This window comes from Heteronotia binoei, chromosome 21 (genome assembly GCF_032191835.1).
Source record: "Heteronotia binoei isolate CCM8104 ecotype False Entrance Well chromosome 21, APGP_CSIRO_Hbin_v1, whole genome shotgun sequence".
NCBI lineage: Eukaryota > Metazoa > Chordata > Lepidosauria > Squamata > Gekkonidae > Heteronotia > Heteronotia binoei.
This window is the reverse complement of record NC_083243.1, coordinates 100,105,037-100,125,550: the sequence shown is the minus strand read 5'-3', so window position 1 is coordinate 100,125,550 and position 20,514 is coordinate 100,105,037. Positions and strand designations below refer to the sequence as shown.

At 45.2% G+C, this 20,514-nt stretch overlaps 1 protein-coding gene across 2 annotated transcripts in view; it reads left to right on the top strand.

Annotated features, from left to right (window-relative positions):
* Window positions 1–20,514, top strand: part of TSPAN18 (tetraspanin 18) — a 438,254-nt gene that overhangs the window by 371,370 nt on the left and 46,370 nt on the right. For both annotated transcript variants that reach the window (XM_060262263.1, XM_060262264.1), the window contains 3 exons: window positions 5,078–5,161; window positions 8,037–8,231; window positions 9,692–9,766. In XM_060262263.1, the coding sequence (XP_060118246.1) occupies window positions 5,099–5,161; window positions 8,037–8,231; window positions 9,692–9,766 (333 nt within the window). In that variant the 5' untranslated portion in view covers window positions 5,078–5,098. The remainder of the gene's footprint in view (window positions 1–5,077; window positions 5,162–8,036; window positions 8,232–9,691; window positions 9,767–20,514) is intronic.

The following is a 20,514-nucleotide window of genomic DNA, read 5'->3' as shown; positions in this document are numbered from 1 at the left end:
GACAACAGAATAAGACCCAAAAACCTATTCCATTCAGAGTTAAAATCAGGGCAATAAAACATGGCACGAGAAAGGTCATCAATAGAGGTTTGGTCACAAATACAAACTCTTTCCTGGTAAGGAATCTGCCTAAAGCGACCTTCATTAGCCAATAAAGGTAATAGATCAAAACGAGCCCTTGTAAATGCTTTCCGAAGCTTGGGATTCGCTAAAGTAACAAAATATGAAGAAAATATCGGATATGATAAAGATAAGTGATTATAAATCACAGCTATTTTCAATTCACCTATAGTTCCCATGTCAGCTTGAATAGATTGATCTAACAATCTTTGCTTGACCAAGGCTTTAGCCTTGTCAAACCCAAGAGAACCCATTGTGAAGCTTTTAGTTGTTAATTTGAAAATGACTTTATAGCTTTTGTTTTCAGTCAGTGCATACTGTGATTTATCATGTTTTGTCATGTCACCATTTTAAAATGATTTATCACTAAAATCCACAACTTTTTTCAATCTCTATCCACCAGAATTATGCAAAGTAGTCTAGACATGATAGTGTGGGAGGTACCACAAGGCATTTCCTTTGTCTTAGATGAATATCTTACTCATTTAAGTTATTATTATTATTTATTAAATTTATGAATCGCCTCATCCCGGCCAATGCCAGGCTCTAGGCAATATACAACGAAAATACATATATAATCAATAAAATCAATGAATTAAAAGCAATTGCAACCCAATGGTTGATGGAGATAATGTTATAGATAATTGTATCCTCTAATGTAGTTTCATTAGAGGATACAATTATCTTCTAATAATATCACCATCACTAATATTATTATTCAGTGCCATATTCGAATTTGCAAGTAAGTGTATCCATCCCTTTTAATTTGCAATGTAGGACAGTGCAATAAGAGAAGAATGACAACATCACTTTTCTCTGTGTATCTCATATGTAATCACTGAAAGCACTGTTAGGACCCGTAGGTGTTAAATCACCATTTCTGTCTTGCACCTAGGTAGCAAAACATGTTTCATATTACTTAATAACGTCTATCACAACAGTTTCTGAACTACTGTTATGGTTAGTGTTTAAACAATGCCACTGATGTCTATGACACTTTACAGAGCATAAAAAGATTAGTCAGTGTCCCAGGAGGGGAGAGAGGAGAATAACCAGGGAACAATATGTATTAATTCCAGTTAGAGGTGTTTAAGTTTAGTTTCAGTAATAAGGGTAGATTATGCCAAAGGCTTTGTGAACCATGTGGTTTGGGGGAGAAATTTTGAAGTGTGAGAAGTGATATGTTTTGGTGACAGACAAAACAGACCCCCCCCCCCAAAAAAAAGAGCCAAATATTCAGCCAGGGCTTCATGTCTGTTCTACAGAATAGACTGCAACTATGGATGGTCACGAACTGAACCACAAATTGTGATTCATGCTAAAAATGGCCAATTTGTGGCTAGTTCCAAACTGGTTCATTTGATCCCACTGTACCTGAACATTAAAATGAAGCAGCCTTTTTTCTTTACATGTTGTTTGGTTCATTTTTCCAGACAGCCTGGCATGATTCCTCAGCCCCCTGCACTTCTAGACACTACAGCTCTGCTTTCCCCACCCCCTGTGGCTTTTAGTCAGTTTTATTGGAAACTGATCAGAAGGCAGGGGGCTGGGGAGATGGAGATGGATGCAGGGCAGCTTCCCTTTCTTTCCCCAGCTTGACATACTCCTAGGAGAGTGGGGGGTACCTGCTTTGGGGGACGGGGCTGTAGCTTGGTCCCCCAAAATCCAATTCACATCAAACATGGAGGGCAGGTAGAGGAGAGTCCACTGAAGAGTTTGCCTTGTTTGGTGTCTCTAGCCCACTTAGGAGCTGTTCTACACCCTCCTGGACTGAACAAATCAATGAACTATGAATCATTCAGGAAATTGAAAAGAATATGAAATGAAATGAACCACCGAATTGGGCAACCCAATGAACCATGAAACAATATAAACCAGCATTTTCGCATTCCTGCCGATCCCTAATTGCAACATTATCAATGAACATGTGGAGTGTTTTGTGGAGATGTTATTTGAAGGGAAGGGTCACAGAAGTTCAGTTTGAAAGGGATTTCAAACTACTCGGTCAAAGAAATCTTAGCTGCTTAACTTCATGGGTTCTAAACCTGTACACATTTGCATATGAATAAAAAGTTCTAAAGGAGCATCCTTTTCAGATGATACATACACATGTCACAGTAGACACCTCTGTAGAAGAGGCATTGCCCTATGTATGAAAGAGGCAAGAATACTGCTTCTGTTATGTCATCTGTCACTCACTTGCATTAAAAAGAAATGAATCAACTGACTTTTAAAAATCTGCTGTCTAATTAAGCTGTGGAGAAACACCATTTTAGTCAATGTTGGTGCTTCATTGGGAGGGAAAACATGAAACTCCTAAGCAGGCTTTGGTCTAGCCTCTCTCCAAACCCTTCCTCCCCTCCAGAGCCAAACCAACAATGCTAGGGGGAAAATCTCCTAGAGAGGCAGGAAGTTCTTTTGTTCTTGAGATTGGAGTTAGCAGGAAGAGAAGGAGTTCTCAGCTAGCGCTTGAGGGAAGAGGTTGCCAGCATGGGAGCTCCTGCCTGGGGAAGAGGCCTATTTACACAGGAAAAGGCCCCCAGGTAGTCAGACCAAGTAAGTCATCCACAAGACAGGGCAAGTTTAGACTAAGGACAGTAGGATGCGTTTATAATCACCTTTTCTTTGTCATGCTGTTTGCTGTGCGGGTGCTGTGCTGTGCTTACATGCAACTGTTTTTGTTTTGTTCTTTTGTTCTTTTTCTCTTTTAATTAAATATTTTTACTGTTTTAAATGCTGGCAGTCAATCTCTGTACCACATAGATCCCCAACCGCCTTAGACCACGCTGCTTTAAGAAGGGGGCCCCGGGGAAGGGGGAAGGCATGCAGTTGGATAAGGTGCCAATCCTCCAGGGGTTCCCCGAAGAAATGCTGTGGTCTCTGTGATACCCAAGTACTGGGTGGCAGAGGGCCTTGAGGCCTGGCCTCATAGCTGGAGAGGGGGATTGGGAGTCCTGTTCCTCTCAATCTGAACCCCTAGACTGAGCAGGTGGTGGCAGCGAGCCCAAGTGGCAGGAGGAGAAATAGCTCCCTCCAGGAGTTGGCGACTCAATAGGGAGTTGACGGGACCGGGTCTGAAGGCAGAATCGGGCCGGTTCCGTCACATAAGCGTATACACCTTTTAGGTTAATTCAAGAATTTAAAAGGCAATTAATCCAAAGCATTCATCAATCATTGCAGCCCTAAATTTTTAAGTAGTCCTCATGACACTTGTAACTGCTTTCTGCTCCTTTTTCTCCAACAGCTAGAAATACAAGAGTAGCACCTTAAAGACTAACAAAGACTAATCCAGTAGTACCTTAAAGACTACCAAAATTTGTGGCAGGTATGAGCTTTCATCAGACACTGCTTGCTTCTTCAGATAGTCTTTAAAGTGCTACCAGACTGTTGCTCTTTTCTACTGATACAGACAAACTAACACGGCTACCCATCTTGATCTAGCTAGAAATACAGCTCTATTGGTTCATTCCACTGGGTATCACAAATCACCCTTCTGAGATCTGTAAGGCTGAAGCATCTGTCTCCATTCCCTCTTCTTGCTCCCTAAAATCTGCATACACATGAAGAAGAAATCTCACTGGAATGGAAATTGCCTTCAGTAAAACCAAGCAGTTGAAAATTTGTTTTGGCCTTGTTTTTTCAGACCCACTATGGGAGAATTTCTGTAAGTCTCCTCTGAATGCAGGAGAATCCTCTTATACAGAAGAGGAACATCAACTCTGTTTCTCTGCTTTCTCCCTTTGAAGACAATATTCAAGTGCCACACTGTCAGTCAGCATTTATGGCTTTCTGACACTTTATTCCCAGAAAACATAAACTCCCAGAAAAATAGGTGCTTATGTTCCTGCACATTGGCTGTGCTGTATTCACCTATCTGCTTCATCCTTTACTCTCCTCCCCATTTCTCAAAAAAAAAAGTTAGATCCAATTTTCAGACTCGTCAAATGCTATGCAGATAACAGAATGTTTTCTGGAACTGGGTTGTTACCTGAGGCACACTCCACCCACCACCAACATGCTTCCTCCTTCAAAGGGAGCACTTCTGCCAGCCAAGAGCTTCATCAAGGACCATAGCTGAAGCAGATCAGTTACCATGGTCACACAGGAAAGAGTCATTGTGTCAATGTACAGCAGTCCCAAATTCATTAGATTAGGAAAAACAAAGAGAAACTGAATGGAAAGGATTTATCACTAAACTTGTAGAAAACACTGCAAACCCCACATAAATTTATTTTTGCTTTCACCAGCATAAATGCATTTTTCTGTTGTACCATGTAATAGAATACAGAATTTTGGAGCTAGACTGGGAAGTGAAGAATGTATGTGGATTGTTCCAGCTACAGATACTCCTGAAAAAAAAAAATGGACACACACATTTATTTTTTTTAAATACTATTACACTACTGCTCCCAAGCTCAGAGATGCTTCCAACCAAATAATCATTACACCAGTAAAAGTAAAACAAATTTCAAGTAACAGCCTCATAAACAATAATTACTAAAACACTATACTACCAGCCTGAAAGCACCTGCTGAAATTAGGATTGCCAGGTCCCCCTTGACCACTGAGGGTGGGCAATACTTGGGCCTGCTGAACCCTCTCCCCTCCCCAAACTCTAATCTCCTCCTCAGACATCACCCTGAAATCTCCAGGAAATTCCTGACCCAGAGCTGGCAACCCTAGGTTGGATCCTAGTTGATGATGGACCAAGGCTTTCTAAAATAAAACTTGCCCAGTTCCAAATTCATGTACATCACAAGATTTACATTGTGTGAGCAGCAAATTTGATTTTGAAATCAACTTTTAACCTTCAGTTCTGACCAGGGCTGTTAAATTCATTTGTTATGAGGGCTGGATTTGACATAAATGAGACCTTAATGGAAAAATAAATAACCTCATTGTGTTATATATCCATGTACATGACAATGTGTATTAATGGGTTCTTGATGTTTTACAGGATTAACCTGATTGCACAGCCATGGAAGGAGATTGTTTGAGCTGCATGAAGTACCTGATGTTTGTCTTTAATTTTTTCATATTTGTAAGCATTCAGTTTTTAATCCCATAACTGTTCTCTGAATTATCAGAACCAGCTGTATTTTAGGAAGGCGGCAAGCAGAATAGCCCTTCAAATTTATGTACAGTGTCTAAAATGTTTGGAATATTTGTAGGTAATTACTTGTGATGCAGATGGAGGCCGTATCACTAAATAAGACCTATAAGTATACCTTTGAATAATTAGAGTTCTTAGTATCATGACCTGGAAAGTCCAGGCTAGCCTGATCTTGTCAGATCTCAGAAGCAAAGCAGAGTTGGCACTGGCTACTATTTGGGTGGGAGACCACCAAGGAATACCATGGCAGCCGTCAATGGCAAACTACCTGTTAGTCTCTTGCTTTGAGGGTTGCCATAAGTCAGCTGTGACTTGAAAGGAAAACAAAAGGCTTCTTAGTGACCCTCTTCCACAACCATTGCCATGAGAAATCAGCAGCCTAGGTGAGAGTGTATCAGCCACTGTGCTGATTACTATTAGACCAAACAAACAATAACCACCAGTATAAGCAGACCAGCAGCAATAGTGCCAAACTAGTTTCTTTACTATGGTACTTTAGTTACTGCAGAGGCACAGCTTGGAAGCATCCAGTTTGTTAAGTACAGCTGTACCATTTTTACATAGGGAGTGTTCATTATGCTCTGGAAGTTGAACAACATTAGGATAAGGAATCAATTGTAAAATTAAAAGTCACCCAGTGGCCTCTTTTCCACCTAGAGGCCTCTTTTCATATGCCAAGAAAAGAAGCTTTGATTTGATTTGGTTTATTTTATACCCCTCCCTATCCTACAAGTGGGCACAGGGTGGCTTACAACAGAGATCCATCAAAACGATTAAAACAGTAAAAACAGTAAAACAATTGATGCACAATAAAAAGTAACAAAAACCCATGACTTCTGCCAGGCAAAAATTGGTCCTCCGTGAAGCTTCAGTGTCTTGTTCATATCCATCAGGGCACTGGAAAAGGGGTTTTGAACAGGGGAGGATAGAAAAATTGGATGTCCACCACCTCAACTAAAAGCCTGGTGGAACAACTCCATTTTACAGGCCCTATAAAACTGTAATAGGTCCTGCAGGGCCCTAATCTTGTGTGAGGATGTTCCACCAGGTGGAGGCAAGGGCCAAAAAAGTCCTTACCCTAGATGAGGCTAAGTGGACATCCTTCAGGCCAGGGACCACCAGGAGGTGTTGACCAGCAGAGCATAAAGCTCTCTGGGGTATGGGGACAGGTAGTCCTGCAGGTATGATGATCCCAGGCCACATAGGGCTTTAAAGGTCAAGACCATGATGTTGAACCAGATCTGGTATTCAGTTGGCAGCCAATGCCACTCACAGTGCCCAATCTCACCCGCAGTGGCCAATCTGATGTTTAGGCCACCTGCTGTCAGTCCCAAAGTGGCAGTAAGAAAGGTTGTAAAAACAACAGCAGTGGTGGAAAGGATAAAGTCTGTGTGCATCTGAGCCTGTGATCATGCTCCCTCTATAGTAATGTTTTCCTGGGGCACTCCAGTCTTCCTGACCTGTAAACTAATGTATTAGGTTTACAATAACCAAAAGGATACAGAGCCCCATGGCACAAAGTGGTAAAGCTGCAATGCTGCAGTCAAACTCTCTGCTCACAACCTGAGTTCGATCCTGGCAGAAGCTGGGTTCAGGTAACCTGATCAAAGCCACCAAGTAATACACCGTCTTTCAGTTTGCAAAAAAATATATTACAAGGATTGTGAATAACACATAATAAACAATACAATAATGATAGAGGCCAGCGGTGCTAGGGCTTTTTAAAGTAACAGAAACACCAAGGGGCCAAAAAACCCCGTCCCCAAATGAATAGATATAAATCCAAACATGGAAATAGTCCAACTGAAGTTCACAAGGCGGGTGCTCCTGAGGAGTGTAAATTCAATGCAGCTGCTTTCTTAAAAAGATGTCTCTCTAGATTTTGATGACGTTTCAACTGTTTCTTCAGTTTAACGGCTCAATTATTTCGGTTCCCAAATAATTAAGCCATTAAACTGAAGAAAGAATTATTATGTGTTATACAGAATCCTTGTAATATATATATTTTGCAAACTGAAAGACTGTGTATTACTTGGTGGCTTTGACCAGTCTACTAATTACACCAAGTGCCCTTCAAGCAGCCATGTCCAGGTAACCAGCTCAAGGTTGACTCAGCCTTCCATCCTCCCGAGGTCGGTAAAATGAGTACCCAGCTTGCAGGGGGGAAAGTGTAGATGACTGGGGAAGGCAATGGCAAACCACCCCATAAAATGTCTCCCATGAAAACATTGCGATGCAACATCACCCCAGAGTCGGAAATGACTGGTGCTTGCACAAGGGGCTATCTTTACCTTTTTTTTTGTAATTATCCAAAAAAGAGGGGTGGTTCAATCAACAGGAAGGGTAATCACTGGAATAATTGAGCTGTTGTTAAAGAATGGATGCTGTCTTCTACAAATAGATCCAGTAATGAAGCATAAAGGAGGAAAGTTGCATAACTTGTACTGCAGAGGTATTCCCTTAATACAGCATTTAGATCTATGACTTACAGCTGATGTGGAGGAGCCTAGTAAAAAAATAGAGATGCCAGCCTCCAGGTGGGACCTAGGGATCCCCCAGAATTACAGATATCTGCAGATTACTAATATCAGTTTCCCTGGAGAAAATGGATGCATTGGAGCGTGAACTCTATGGTACTGTATCCCACTGAAGTCCCTGTCCTATCCCCAAATTTCCAGGAGTTTTCTAGCCTGGAGCTGGTAACTCTATCCCCCATCACCCATCTGTGACTGGGGGACCTGACAACCCTAAGAAGACATTTTGTTTCTAATTGTTATTTGCTTTTTGTTGTTGTTCATGGCAGCTGGGTGGCACATGTCTACTTGGAGTTGGAATCTGGGTCATAGTGGATCCCACTGGATTTCGAGAGATAGTAGCTACTAATCCTCTGCTGTTCACTGGGGCATACATCATGCTGGCCATGGGAGCAATGCTCTTTCTGCTGGGTTTCCTTGGGTGCTGTGGAGCCATCCGTGAGAACAAATGCCTGCTCCTCTTTGTAAGCATAACTGGCCTTTTCCATCTCTAGTATTTGGTTTTCTTTTATACTGTCTGCATGGTTAAGATGGGTGATCAGAATACACTGGTGCAGAAAACCATGTATCTTGGTCCATCACTTTATTGACAACAAAGCATCTCTGCCCAGTTCAAAACATTCTAAGCTGATTAATCCACCTTTAGCCATTGCTTGGAGGTAATTGTTCTAGTTAGCTAGAAATAAAGTCTGCAATTACCTTTGTCCAACAACAGCTACTATTAAGCATGGAATGCTGGCTGACAACTGTTTACAGAAAGCTCTCTGAGATTATATTTTTGACGATCGTGTAAACAATAAAACACTCAAAAAGGTTAACAAATTGTAGGGAAAGATGGTCACATCTGAAGACAGTTGCTTGCAAAAGATATTGTAGTAAGACTTTGGTCAGGAACAAGGATTTCCCAATTGGTGTTTTGTTCCATAAAAAGGCAAATTTATGACAAGAAATTTTGTAGGATCAGCCCAGTACAATTGTCCTATATCTTCTTGGATATGGATGGAGTACTTCTTAAGAGTAATTATTTTGGTGGCTTGATTGAAATTCAAATAAAAGTTTCCAAGAATTGATGAGCCAGAGTCTTCCAATAAATGCTTGAAGCTTTTAGCTTGCATCAACTCAGTGCAACCACGCAAAACAGGCGAGGGAGTAGAAACAAGGGAACTTTTGAACTCAAGTTTCTTTTAGTATAAGAATTATTTTTCATGTTATATTTCTATAAGAAATGTTGCAGTTAAATCCGATCTGCTAAGCTCATACCCTGCCACATATTTTATTAGTCTTTAAGGTGCTACTGGACTCTTGCTCCTTTCTACTGATATGCATCAGACTGTGTTTTCCCCCGTTCTTTAAAGCTACTCCAGCAGTTGACCTTTACATGTTTAGAAGAAATGCAGGTTGCTGCAAAATTTAGAACCAAAACTTACACCCACTTTTGCCACATATGTCTACATAATAGGCCTTAGCAGCACATGCTTCACCAGATTGCATCACACAATGCAGATCAGTGTTCAACTGTACTTCAAGTGATATAGAAGAGCAAAGCAGCCTTGAGTAACTCTCAGCCATGAATCAAGAATCAGAAGCTCTAATTCTTGAAGCCTGGCACTGCTCTGGATGTTTTTCTGATATAAGGATTAGGCAAATTTGTTCTGCTGTAGTTGTAGATTGCTTTTATGAGTGAAGGGCAGGGCTTCTTTTGAGCAGGAACGCAGAGGAACGCAGTTCCAGAGGACTTGGTGTCAGGGGTGTGGCCTAATATGCAAATGAATTCCTGCTGGGCTTTTTCTACAAAAAAAGCTCTGGTAAAGGGAAACATTCTTATTCAGCTTGCCTTATAATTTTGATTATTTTGAGAAATTCTGTCCCAGCTGTTTGCTGTAGACACACAATGATTTGTCTGCCTTTCCTTTTTCTCTTTCAGTTCTTCATGTTTATTTTGCTAATCTTCCTGGCAGAACTCTCAGCTGCAATCCTGGCTTTTATCTTTAGAGAAAATGTAAGTATTGTAATGTTGACATGATTAGAAACTCTCTAGCATCCTATGGATTGTGATTCATGTGGACTTTAGATTGGTGGTTTATATGTTCACTGAACAGGCATTTGTTCAGGATGTCACTGAACCATTCTTGTTACACTTAGCCTGAGAAATTTGCAGCAGCCCTCTGAATGTAAATGAATCCAGGTTGTGTCAAGTAGATTGTTTACATATAGAAGAGATGGTGTGTGACTCCCAAAGGTTTTCATCCTCATTCAAATTACATTAGTTGTGGTGTCACAGATCAAGATTAATTAATATTTGTTTGAGAGATTTATTTATTTATTTAGAATATTTGTACTCTGCCTTTCCACAAAAGAAACAGTACCCAACTTGGCTCACAAAAAGACATTATTTAAGAAACATACAACTTAAAATAAAAATGGTAGCAGGAAACGTCACTTTAAACAACACAGTGGCCCACCATAGCCACCCTCATCCACAGATTAAATGTGCACAATCACATGCACAAATCTGGTCTCCATGGCCTGCTCATCCTTACCTTGTTGTAGGATGACTTTCATATGCCTTAAACAGCCACCAAGAACTTCCCAGTGGCAAAGTCCTTGCCACACCTCCATGGCATGCTTCCAGCTGTGTGATCGGCCTGGGTGTGCCATACACACGCAGGAATGGTGTGAATGTTCCACCCTGCATGTGCGTGGCCTGTGTCTGTTTCAGCCACTGAGTGGGAGCCATCTGATCACCGTGGCACTCCTCAACCTGGATCAGCTTTTTTAAAGCTGAGAGGCCACTGTGGCAATTGGCTCATCTGAGCCCACTCAGTTAAAACAAGAAAAGGATTTGAACTGCAGACTCAGCAAGTTAAAGCACCTAGTGTATTAGGAAATAAAACTGTATCCTAAATGTTTGTGGTTCCAAATGCCAGTATGAAGAATCTATAATGTGTATAATATCACATAATATCACAATATGGCTTGATTTTTTTTGCAAGTTCATTATATCTGACAGCCATTGATAACCCAAGTTTGCAAAAAAAAAAAAACTGCTTAATTTTTAGCATAGTAAGAGCAGGATAACATCAACAGGCTGTGACTAGAAACATTTCTTAATTTTGATGCTGATCCACTGAATAGCATTCATATTTACTTGGGACTTTATTGGAACTCTCTGGTTTTCCTTTTAAGTATCCTACCCCTGGTAGTAATCATGGCTACCTTAACTAAACATAATTTTGCATAAAGGGCTAGAAAACTACCTAAACATTGCTTTATAGGTATTCAGTGTAATTTTACATAATGTGCCAGAGAAGAATTTGATAGTTGCTTTCTAATATATTTGATTATTTCATACTGGACCAATTAATATATTGAGTTAAATGATTACAAACTTTGGTGGCTAACATCACAGAAATCTATTCACTATGCAAGTATTTTTTTCTGACCAAGAGTTTTTATGTGTTATGTAAAAATATCAATATTTAAGGAAGGTCTTTGAGTGATTATAAATGGACAGTTTTCAGTGGAAGGTGGTAAGCAGTGGGTTGCCGCTGGGCTTGAGTTGAGGTCTGGTGCTTTTTAACTTGTTCATTATAAGGATTTGGAATTGGGAGTAAGCAGTGAAGTGGTTAAATGTGCTGCTGACACTCTTGCCTCCCTTCTGTGTGGGGCTCCTCATGATGGCTCTTTTTCCTGAATTCTGAATTGACATCTCTGGAGCGGGGCTGCATGTTCCCTGCTTGGCCCCTGCCCCGTGCGAACTCTAGAGCTAAGGACAAGACTGGGACAAAGGCTAATGTGGAACCAGCCAAGGTTATTCAAGGTGGTGAGAACCAGGGAGGACTGTGAGGCGCTCCAGAGGGATCTGTCGACGCTAGGTGAGTGGGCATTGTGGCAAATGAGCTTCAATGTGTGCAACTGCAAAGTAATCCACACTGGAGCTCAAAATCCTAACTATAAATATACATCAATGGGGTCTGAACTGGCAGTAACTGAGCAGGAGAGAAATCTTCCAGTTGTGGGAGATAATTAGCTGAAGACGTCAACTCAGTATGTGGCTGCAATTAAAAAAGCAAATGCTATGCCGCGCATTATTAGGAAGGGGATTGAAAACAAATCAGCCAGTATCATAATGCCTCTGTATAAATCTATTGTGTAGCCTCATTTAGGATTTTGGGCAGGTGGTTCATAAGGGAGTAAGGGGGTCCTTCAAGTATGTTGGTCCCAAACCATACAGGGTTTTGAAGGCCATGACTAGCACCTTGAATTGTGCTGGAAACTGGGACCCAGTGTAGACTGGCAATGCAAGAGTGATGTGGTCCCTATGATCCACTCCAGTCAACATATTGGCTTCAGGATTCTGTATTGACTGAAGTTTCTGAACACTTCTCAAGGGCAGCCACATGAAGAATACTTTGCAATAGCCTAATCTAGATGTAACCAGGGCTTGCACCACAATACTTAGTATCAGGTTGTGAAGGTGCTGCTGGAATAAAATTTAATTTACCTTATGATGACAAATTCAGAATAATTTGAGTTGAAAGCACCAATTAATTAATATTGTAAAGCAATTTGTTAACTGCAACTTAAAATCATGTGTTAAATTTCTGATCAATTTGCTGCTGAATCATGTCAACTTATCAATGCTTTTAACATAGATTGAAACTAAAGGCATTTAATCTGGTTGTAATTTCAACATGTTTGACACAGATGGAGCAAATGGCATGCTTTCCTACATCCAAAGTGCTTGTTTTCTCAGGCAGCATGAACTTTGCTAGATGAAAGGGGGGAGGGGAGACACTTATTTCCCTTGTACATCTTCAGAATATTATCTGATACTATACTGAGATACAGTAATATTTGTTTTAATTGGTTAATTGATTAATTAATCTGTTGAATGCTGAGCAATCAGTTTTAACAGCCCTTTAATATCAAAGATTTCAGGTTTTCACGGCTGGTAACATCATTAGGGTTTGTCGAATCTTTCGGGATCAAGTGCCGTGTTCTACTGGAGAAAGTTTTCCTTCCAGACGTTTCGTTCTCAGCTGCAGAGAACATCCTCAGTGGCGTTGCAGCCAAGAAGGTCTGAGCGCCTGCTCCAGCTGCAACGCCACTGAGGATGTTCTCCGCAGCTGAGAACGAAACGTCTGGAAGGAAAACTTTCTCCAGTAGAACACGGCACTTGATCCCGAAAGATTCGACAAACCCTAAAGCCCTTTAATAGTTTAACAGTCCTAATTCCAGTGTGTTTTCTGTAGAAGAAATTAATGATGGAACAAGACTTAACAAGGATTTTAACATAGGTTTAATTTATCACAAAGAGGCTGTACTTTCCCCTTTTAGAAGGACTTTAAAATAAAGAGAGAGGAAAGATTTAGGCAATTGTAATGTACTGGGAGACGAGACGTGGTAAAGGCATTGGTCTTTAATCGCTGGTACATTACAGAACTGGGGAACACGCGGCCGGGTCCGCTAATATATACATGCACCCCGGATCAACCCCCCTGCTGGCCAGCCCAATCCTGGCCAGTTAAACTTCCCGCGCTTGGTCTTGATTGGCGGTGACTTTTCCCGCGCTGCGCCAGGTAACCCGAGGACGTCCCGGCTTGCGCGGCGCGGGTGCAGAGTCCGATACTCAACACTCCTCCCCCCTTAGTTTAAACCACATAGTCCCGGAGGTACGCCGGTGCTCTCCGTTCCCGTGTCGATCTCCTCGGGGTCGCTCTTGGTGCGGAGGCTGGTTCCGTTGTGGGCGATGCTGCTTCTGGCTGCGGGATGTTGGGGTCTGTTTCAGGCTCCGGCTCTGGTTCGGTGTCTCTGGGGGCGTCATAAGTGGGTAGTTCCTGTATTGGCGAGCGCCCTTCCGGACCTTCGGTTGCCCGCGGTTCCCTATTCCCTACCTCCTCTGTTTCTTCGGGTAGGGTGCGGCGGCGCAGCTGATCTATGTGCCGCCTTAGTACCTGGCCCCCCTCGGTGGTCACCTCGTATGACCTGGAACCTGTCACCCTAAGGACTCTCCCCGCGACCCACTCGGGACCGCTTGCGAAGTTCTTCGCGTATACCGGGTCACCCGGAAAGAACCCCCGCACCGCCTCCCGGACCTCTGGGGACCCGCGGACCTCGGGGGCCCGGTCGGGGTGCAGCCTGTCTAGGCGTGTTGTCAGTTTCCTCCCCATAAGCAGTTCTGCGGGGCTGGATCCCGTTATAGGGTTTGGGGTGATCCTGTTGTGGAACAGGAAGGCTGAGAGGCGGTGGTCCCAATCCCCTTGTACTATTCTCCCCAGGGCTTCCTTGGTGGTCCGCACCATCCGCTCTGCCTGGCCGTTGGTGGCCGGATGGAAGGGTGCGGATCTTATGTGTCGTATGAGGTACCTCTCCGTGAACTCCCGGAATTCCCGGGAGGTGAATGCAGTACCGTTATCCGTCACCAGGGTGTCTGGGATCCCGTGCGTGCATAGGACCCTCCTGAGTGCCCGGACGGCTGCTGCTGTGGAGGTCGAGGCTACTGGAATCACCTCCAGCCATTTTGTGTAGGCATCCACAAGTATAAAAAAGATTTGGCCCTGATACGGGCCTGCAAAATCTAAGTGGAGGCGGGACCATGGTCGCCTGTTAGACTCCCATCTGTGGACCGGGGCTGATGGGGGATCGGGCCGGGATTCTTGGCAGGGTTGGCACCTCCTCACCCACCCCTCTATCTCCTCATCCATGCCCGGCCACCACACATAACTACGGGCCAGGGCTTTCATCCTCACGATGCCCGGGTGGGTCTCGTGGAGGTCTTCCAGCACCTGCTTGCGCAAGGGGGGGGGAACCACCACCCGGCTGCCCCAAAGCACACACCCCTTGTGGGTTGATAGCTCGTCCTTCCTGGACGCGAATGGCCTGAACGCGTCTTCGACTTTGCCTGATGGCCACCCCCTCCCCACCCAGTCCCTGACCCGTGCCAGGATGCGGTCCCTCCCTGTTGCCCGAGCCACCTCCGCCGCGTGCAGGGGGCGCTCGGGGAGCGATTCAATGAGCATTACCCCATGTGCAGGGGCGGGATCCGGTTCTGTCATGGGGAGCGGCAGGCGGCTGAGGGCATCGGCGTGTCCCATGGCTTTACCCGGGCGGTGGACCAGTTCATACGTGTAGGAGTTCAGGAACTGGTTCCACCTCAGGACCCTCTGGGATAGGATTTGGGGGGTCTGACGGTCTGGAGCTAGGAGGCCCAGGAGCGGCTTGTGGTCCGTGGCGATGGTGAAACGCCTACCGTAGAGGTAGTCGTTGAACTTGTGCACCCCCGCCACGATCGCCAAGGCCTCCTTGTCAATTTGAGCGTAGTTCCGTTCCGCTGGAGATAGAGTCCGTGAATAGTACGCGACTGGCACTTCCCTCCCGTCCGGGAGTTGGTGCCCCAAAACCGCTCCTACTCCGTAGGGGGAGGCGTCGCAAGCTAGGATCAGGGGTAGGTTTTCGTCGTAGTGGTGAAGTACCGCGTTAGAGACCAAGAGGTCCTTCACTGCTTGGAACGCCGCGGCTTGGCGTTGGCCCCAGACCCACGGGGCCTGTTTATCCAGCAAACGGTGCAACGGTTCCGCTACGGCGGCTTTGTGCGGTAGGAACGTGTGATAAAAGTTCAACAATCCTAAAAAACTCTGTAGTTCTGCCTTGCATTTGGGCGCAGGAGCCTGGACTATGGCCCTGGTCTTGTCCGCCGTCGGGTGTATCCCCGCCGCGTCCACGGCGAACCCCAGGAACTCCACTCGCGGGACCCCTAACAAACATTTCTCCTTTTTGACTCTCAGCCCCGCCGCTTGGAACCGCCTGAGGACCTCGCGCAGGCGGCAGCAGAACTCTCCTTCATTGGGGGCGGCGATTAAAACGTCGTCAAAGAAGGGTTGAACTCCGGGGATCCCTTTAAGGAGAGAGTCCATTATGCTCTGGAATATCCCCGGAGCCACACTGACCCCGAACTGCAGCCGTTTAACCCTGAACGCGCCCCTGTGGGTCACGATCGTCTGCGCCTCCGCTGTCTTAGCGTCGACCGGCAGTTGCTGGTATGCTTGTGCTAAGTCCAGCTTCCCAAAAACCTTCGCCCCGGCTAGCGCTGCTAGGACGTGGCTGACCACCGGGACTGGGTAGGGGTTGTCTTGTAGCGCCTTATTGATCGTGCACTTGTAGTCAGCGCAGATCCTCACCTCCCCATTGGGTTTGACGGGCGTTACTATGGGGGTTTCCCATTCCGCGTATGTTACCGGTTCTAGGACGCCCTGGGCCGTTAGGCGGTCCAGTTCTGCCTCTATTTTCGGCTTAAGGGCGAACGGGACGCGCCTCGCTTTAAGCCTTATGGGCCTGACCATTGGGTCAATCGGTAGGGTGATGGGCGGACCCTTATAGCTCCCCAAGGACCCATCAAAGACCTCGGGGAACTCTCGGCAGACCCCGTCGAAATTGCTTGCCTGCAAGTGGTCCACCCCCACCAGCTGGATCCCCAGGGGATTGAACCAAGCCAACCCTAGAAGTGTGGTCAGTTGGCGCTTGACCACTAGGATGTCCAGGGGCCCTCTGAAACCCCTTCTTTCCACATGCACCCGGGCCCACCCCACGATGTGTACTGGGTTCTTCTGAAAGTCCCTCAGTACGAAGTCCGCTGGCCTCGTTTGAAGGCGGCGGTGGGGGCATAGTTTCTTGAGGGTTTCCTCCGAAATGATGGAGATGGAGGAACCCGAGTCCACTTCCATGGTGCAGGGGGCGCCCTCGATTAGGACCGACATTTTGACCTTGTCTGGGGCCGATAGGGGCAAGTTCAATACCTGCAGAGTGGTGGATGCCGTCGTGTGGGTGTCCAGGGAGTCGTGATGCGCTGATGGTTGTCGGCGGCTGTTCTTGGCCCGGCAAGCCCGAGCGATGTGGCCCGTCTTTCCGCAGCTGCGGCAGTCCAGGTTGCGGTACGGGCAGTCCCGGCGCTCGTGGGGGTCGCCGCAGCTGGCGCACCTGGGACCGGTGGTGGCGGTGGCCCTCTCCGTCGCTCGCTGTCTAGTGGGGGCCCTTGTGTCCGTTCTTTGGGGCCGCCGGAGTTGAAACGCTTCTTCCTCTGTTCGGTCTTCTGGCTCCGTTTCCCCTTGGTGGACTGCTTCACCTCGTGGCTGGCCGAACGCCTTGGTGGCCCTCTCGAAGGCCGTTGCCTCGTTGAAGGCTTGTTGTAGCGTTAGCTCCTCCTTCGCGAAGAGCTTCTGCTGCAATCGCTCGTCGCGGAGGCCCCAGACGAAACGGTCCCGCAGGGCTTCGTCCCTTTTGTCAAAGTTGCAATTTCCGGCGATCTGCCGAAGGGCCGCCAGGTAGACCGCCGCTGTCTCCCCCGACTTTTGGTCCCTCTTGTGGAAGAGGAATCGGCGGGCGACGATGGACGGTTGGGGTGAAAAGTGGCCCGTGAGGAGCCTCACGACTTCCCGGTAGGTCCTCTCCGTCAGCTTAGCTGGAGCGGAGAGACCTCGTGCGATCTCGAAGGTCTCTTCGCCACAGACGCTCAGCAGGACGTCTCTCTTTCTCTCGTCATCGTCGATCAGGTTCGCCCGCAGGTAGCACTCGACCCTTTCGGTGTAGGTCTCCCATCTCTCGGGGTGCTCCGGGTTGAATTCCGCAAGATGGCCCGTCGTTACGCTCGAGTTCGCCATGGTGGCGGCGGGCTGCCCGATCCTGCGGTCTCTCGCCTTCCTCGTCTCCGGCCGGACCTATCTAGATCCCACCTTCGTCGCCAGTGTAATGTACTGGGAGACGAGACGTGGTAAAGGCATTGGTCTTTAATCGCTGGTACATTACAGAACTGGGGAACACGCGGCCGGGTCCGCTAATATATACATGCACCCCGGATCAACCCCCCTGCTGGCCAGCCCAATCCTGGCCAGTTAAACTTCCCGCGCTTGGTCTTGATTGGCGGTGACTTTTCCCGCGCTGCGCCAGGTAACCCGAGGACGTCCCGGCTTGCGCGGCGCGGGTGCAGAGTCCGATACTCAACAGCAATCATTGGCAAAAGAGCCATATATGTGCAATGACCTCCTTTGTCAGTTGGTGGTCTTCACAACTGAACCAAATAGTGCTTTGTAAACAGCTCAGACACTGGACTCCAAATAATACAGAGAAGAAGAGACGGTTATTGTGTCTTGGTGGCAACAGCTTTTGCCCTAAAAATAGTTATCACTTCCAAGAAGTCTGTTGTTTTCTGGCCAATGGTACTCTTGTTGATTTTTTAAAAAAATACCTTCAGGATAGCAGAAGTAGGAAGACCCTGCACATAGCAGGGAGAAGCCACCCACATACACAGAGTCTCCTGGGTCACCAATGCAGGCTTTTCTGTCTAAGAGGGAGCTGTTTTCCACTGACAGCATTCTACTCACCTTCTAAGTAATTTGAAGGGCCATCCAGAAGGTGGAGTCTACACAGAAATGGCACAGTTTTCATGGAGGAATCTGTCTTCAGGACTTCTGGTTAACATTAAACTGCCAAACAAGAAACAGAATCTTTCAAACATGCTGCTTCTGAAGTATGGCATCAGAAGTTGACTTCCTTCTTATATCCAAATATTTGATTTAGGGAGATAAGAGTGAAGAGGAGATTGGATTTATATCCACTTTTCACTTGGAGTCTCAGAGCATGTTACAATCTCCTTTACATTCCCCTGCACACAACAGACATCCTGTGAGATAGGTGGGACTGAGAGAGCTCTGACAAAAACTGCTCTTGAGAGAACAGCTCTGAGAGAACTGTGACTGACCCAAGGTCATTCCAGCAGTTGCATGTGGAGGGGTGGGGAATCAAGCTCAGTTCTCCTAGATAAGAGTCCACACACTTAACCACTACACCAATAGTTAAGCCAGCCACTATTGCAGTTTTTACAATTCAAGATGTATTTGGGATTCTTCTGCCTCATTCCATATCTTTATTTACTTTCAGTTGCATCTTAGAAAAGCTACTTCCCTTCGTTTGGGACTTTGATCAGTATTATATTATTATCAGTGAATGCTGAAGCTTCTAAAGGCCTTTGTTTGACTTGTGATGTATGGACTAAACCAAAGTCAAAAAGATTGTTGCAAGAATCATATGTGTGAATACTGACACAAGGGTTAACTCAAGCCCATTTTGCCCCTTGGGATGAAAAACTAGCACATTAAATTGTGCATCTATGGTTGGGTCCCTGCAGCTTTTCTGCTGGTGAGCAGTGAAGAAAGGTCCTCTCTAATGACCCCAAAATGCTGTGTTGGGGATCATGGGAGCTATGTGGACAAAAGTGATATGGAATAGGGGCTATGGGAACTGGGTGAAAACTGAGTGAAAATGTGGCTGGAACCTGCATTTTTACCTCATGAATAGCCAGAGCTAATTTCTAACTATGATTCTCTATGAGATAAGGGGAAGAATACATGCAACCACCTGACTTTGTACACATTTTGGTGCAAACTGACTTGCCATATGAATGTCTATCAATTAATACCAATTATTAATATATTTGAACTCTCTAAAATATGAGCCTGAGTTTGTTTGTTTTTAATATGCGAGATACCTCCTACTAGCACTCTTTCAGTTGTTTCAAGTGAGGAGTAAGCAAAAAGATTGAAGCTTATTTTTGCACAAAGAATAAAACCTCTGAATCATTAAAGGCATTTACAGATTTTGGCTTTTTCATTTTCAACTCAGACTAATGAACAACGTAGAGTACCCCCTGGCCATCATATAAATATTACATAGGAGGTACTCACAGTCACTCCATGGGTCAGTAATGGCTCGGTGCTTGCACAAGGGACTACCTTTACCTTATTATCCACAGTGACCTGGATCAGTGGTGATTTCTTGGGGCACAATGCCAGATTAAACAAAGTGGAGGTCAGCTGTTTTTTTTTCGGGGGGGGGGGGAGGGTCTCATCTTTAAATTAGCTGCCTCAGGATCCTTATGTCATATAAACCATTTCCTTGAATTGGTATCAAGTATATACTATTGCAAAATTAATTAGGAGGATTAAGTGTGCCCTTGGAGAAATATTTAGAGTGGTTATGAGACATTAATGAAATACGTTTTTCTCCACCATTACTGAGGCAAGTGGCAGCCAGACCAAACGCCGGTGGTGGAGCTGGAAAGGTGACGATAATTAGTCTTGCTGAAATAATACAATGTTAAAAGAGTATCCTGATAAGTGGCGGAAATGCCTTCTTTGAGTATTGCACTGTTCTGTGTAGATGCATCCTTCTCTTGCATTCACTTAATAGTTTCTTGGCTTGTGAGGTGGTGGTATGGTTAATGTTCTGCTCTGTGTCAGTTGTCTCCCTGTGAGACAGAAGTAATTGATAGACACTTTATTGCCTGCCTTATGTGCAGCCCAGCTTGATCCTGTATAACTTCAAAGCCTTATATGGGGTTAAATAATATAGTTAGAGCTCAATAATTAATAGCAGAAGGGAAAGAAGAAATTAGGAGCTAATGACAAGGAAGATGTTTTCTGCTGAGATTTGAAATGAGACAAATAATCTGTGAAGCAGACCAGACAAAGGAGACTGTTTCAGATGACTGAATTTGTAGAGGAGAAACTGCTTCCCTTGAATCCAGCTAGAAAAAAATATCAGCAGTGTAAGACTATGTTTACAGAGAGGTTTTCAAACAGAAAAAGAAAAGCAGTACTAGTTTGAATAAAATGAATTGAATGTCAAGGCAGAACAAGTGTGTTTGCTCAACTTCTCTTCAACAAGACTGTGCTATTTTTTAAAGAGAACAGGATT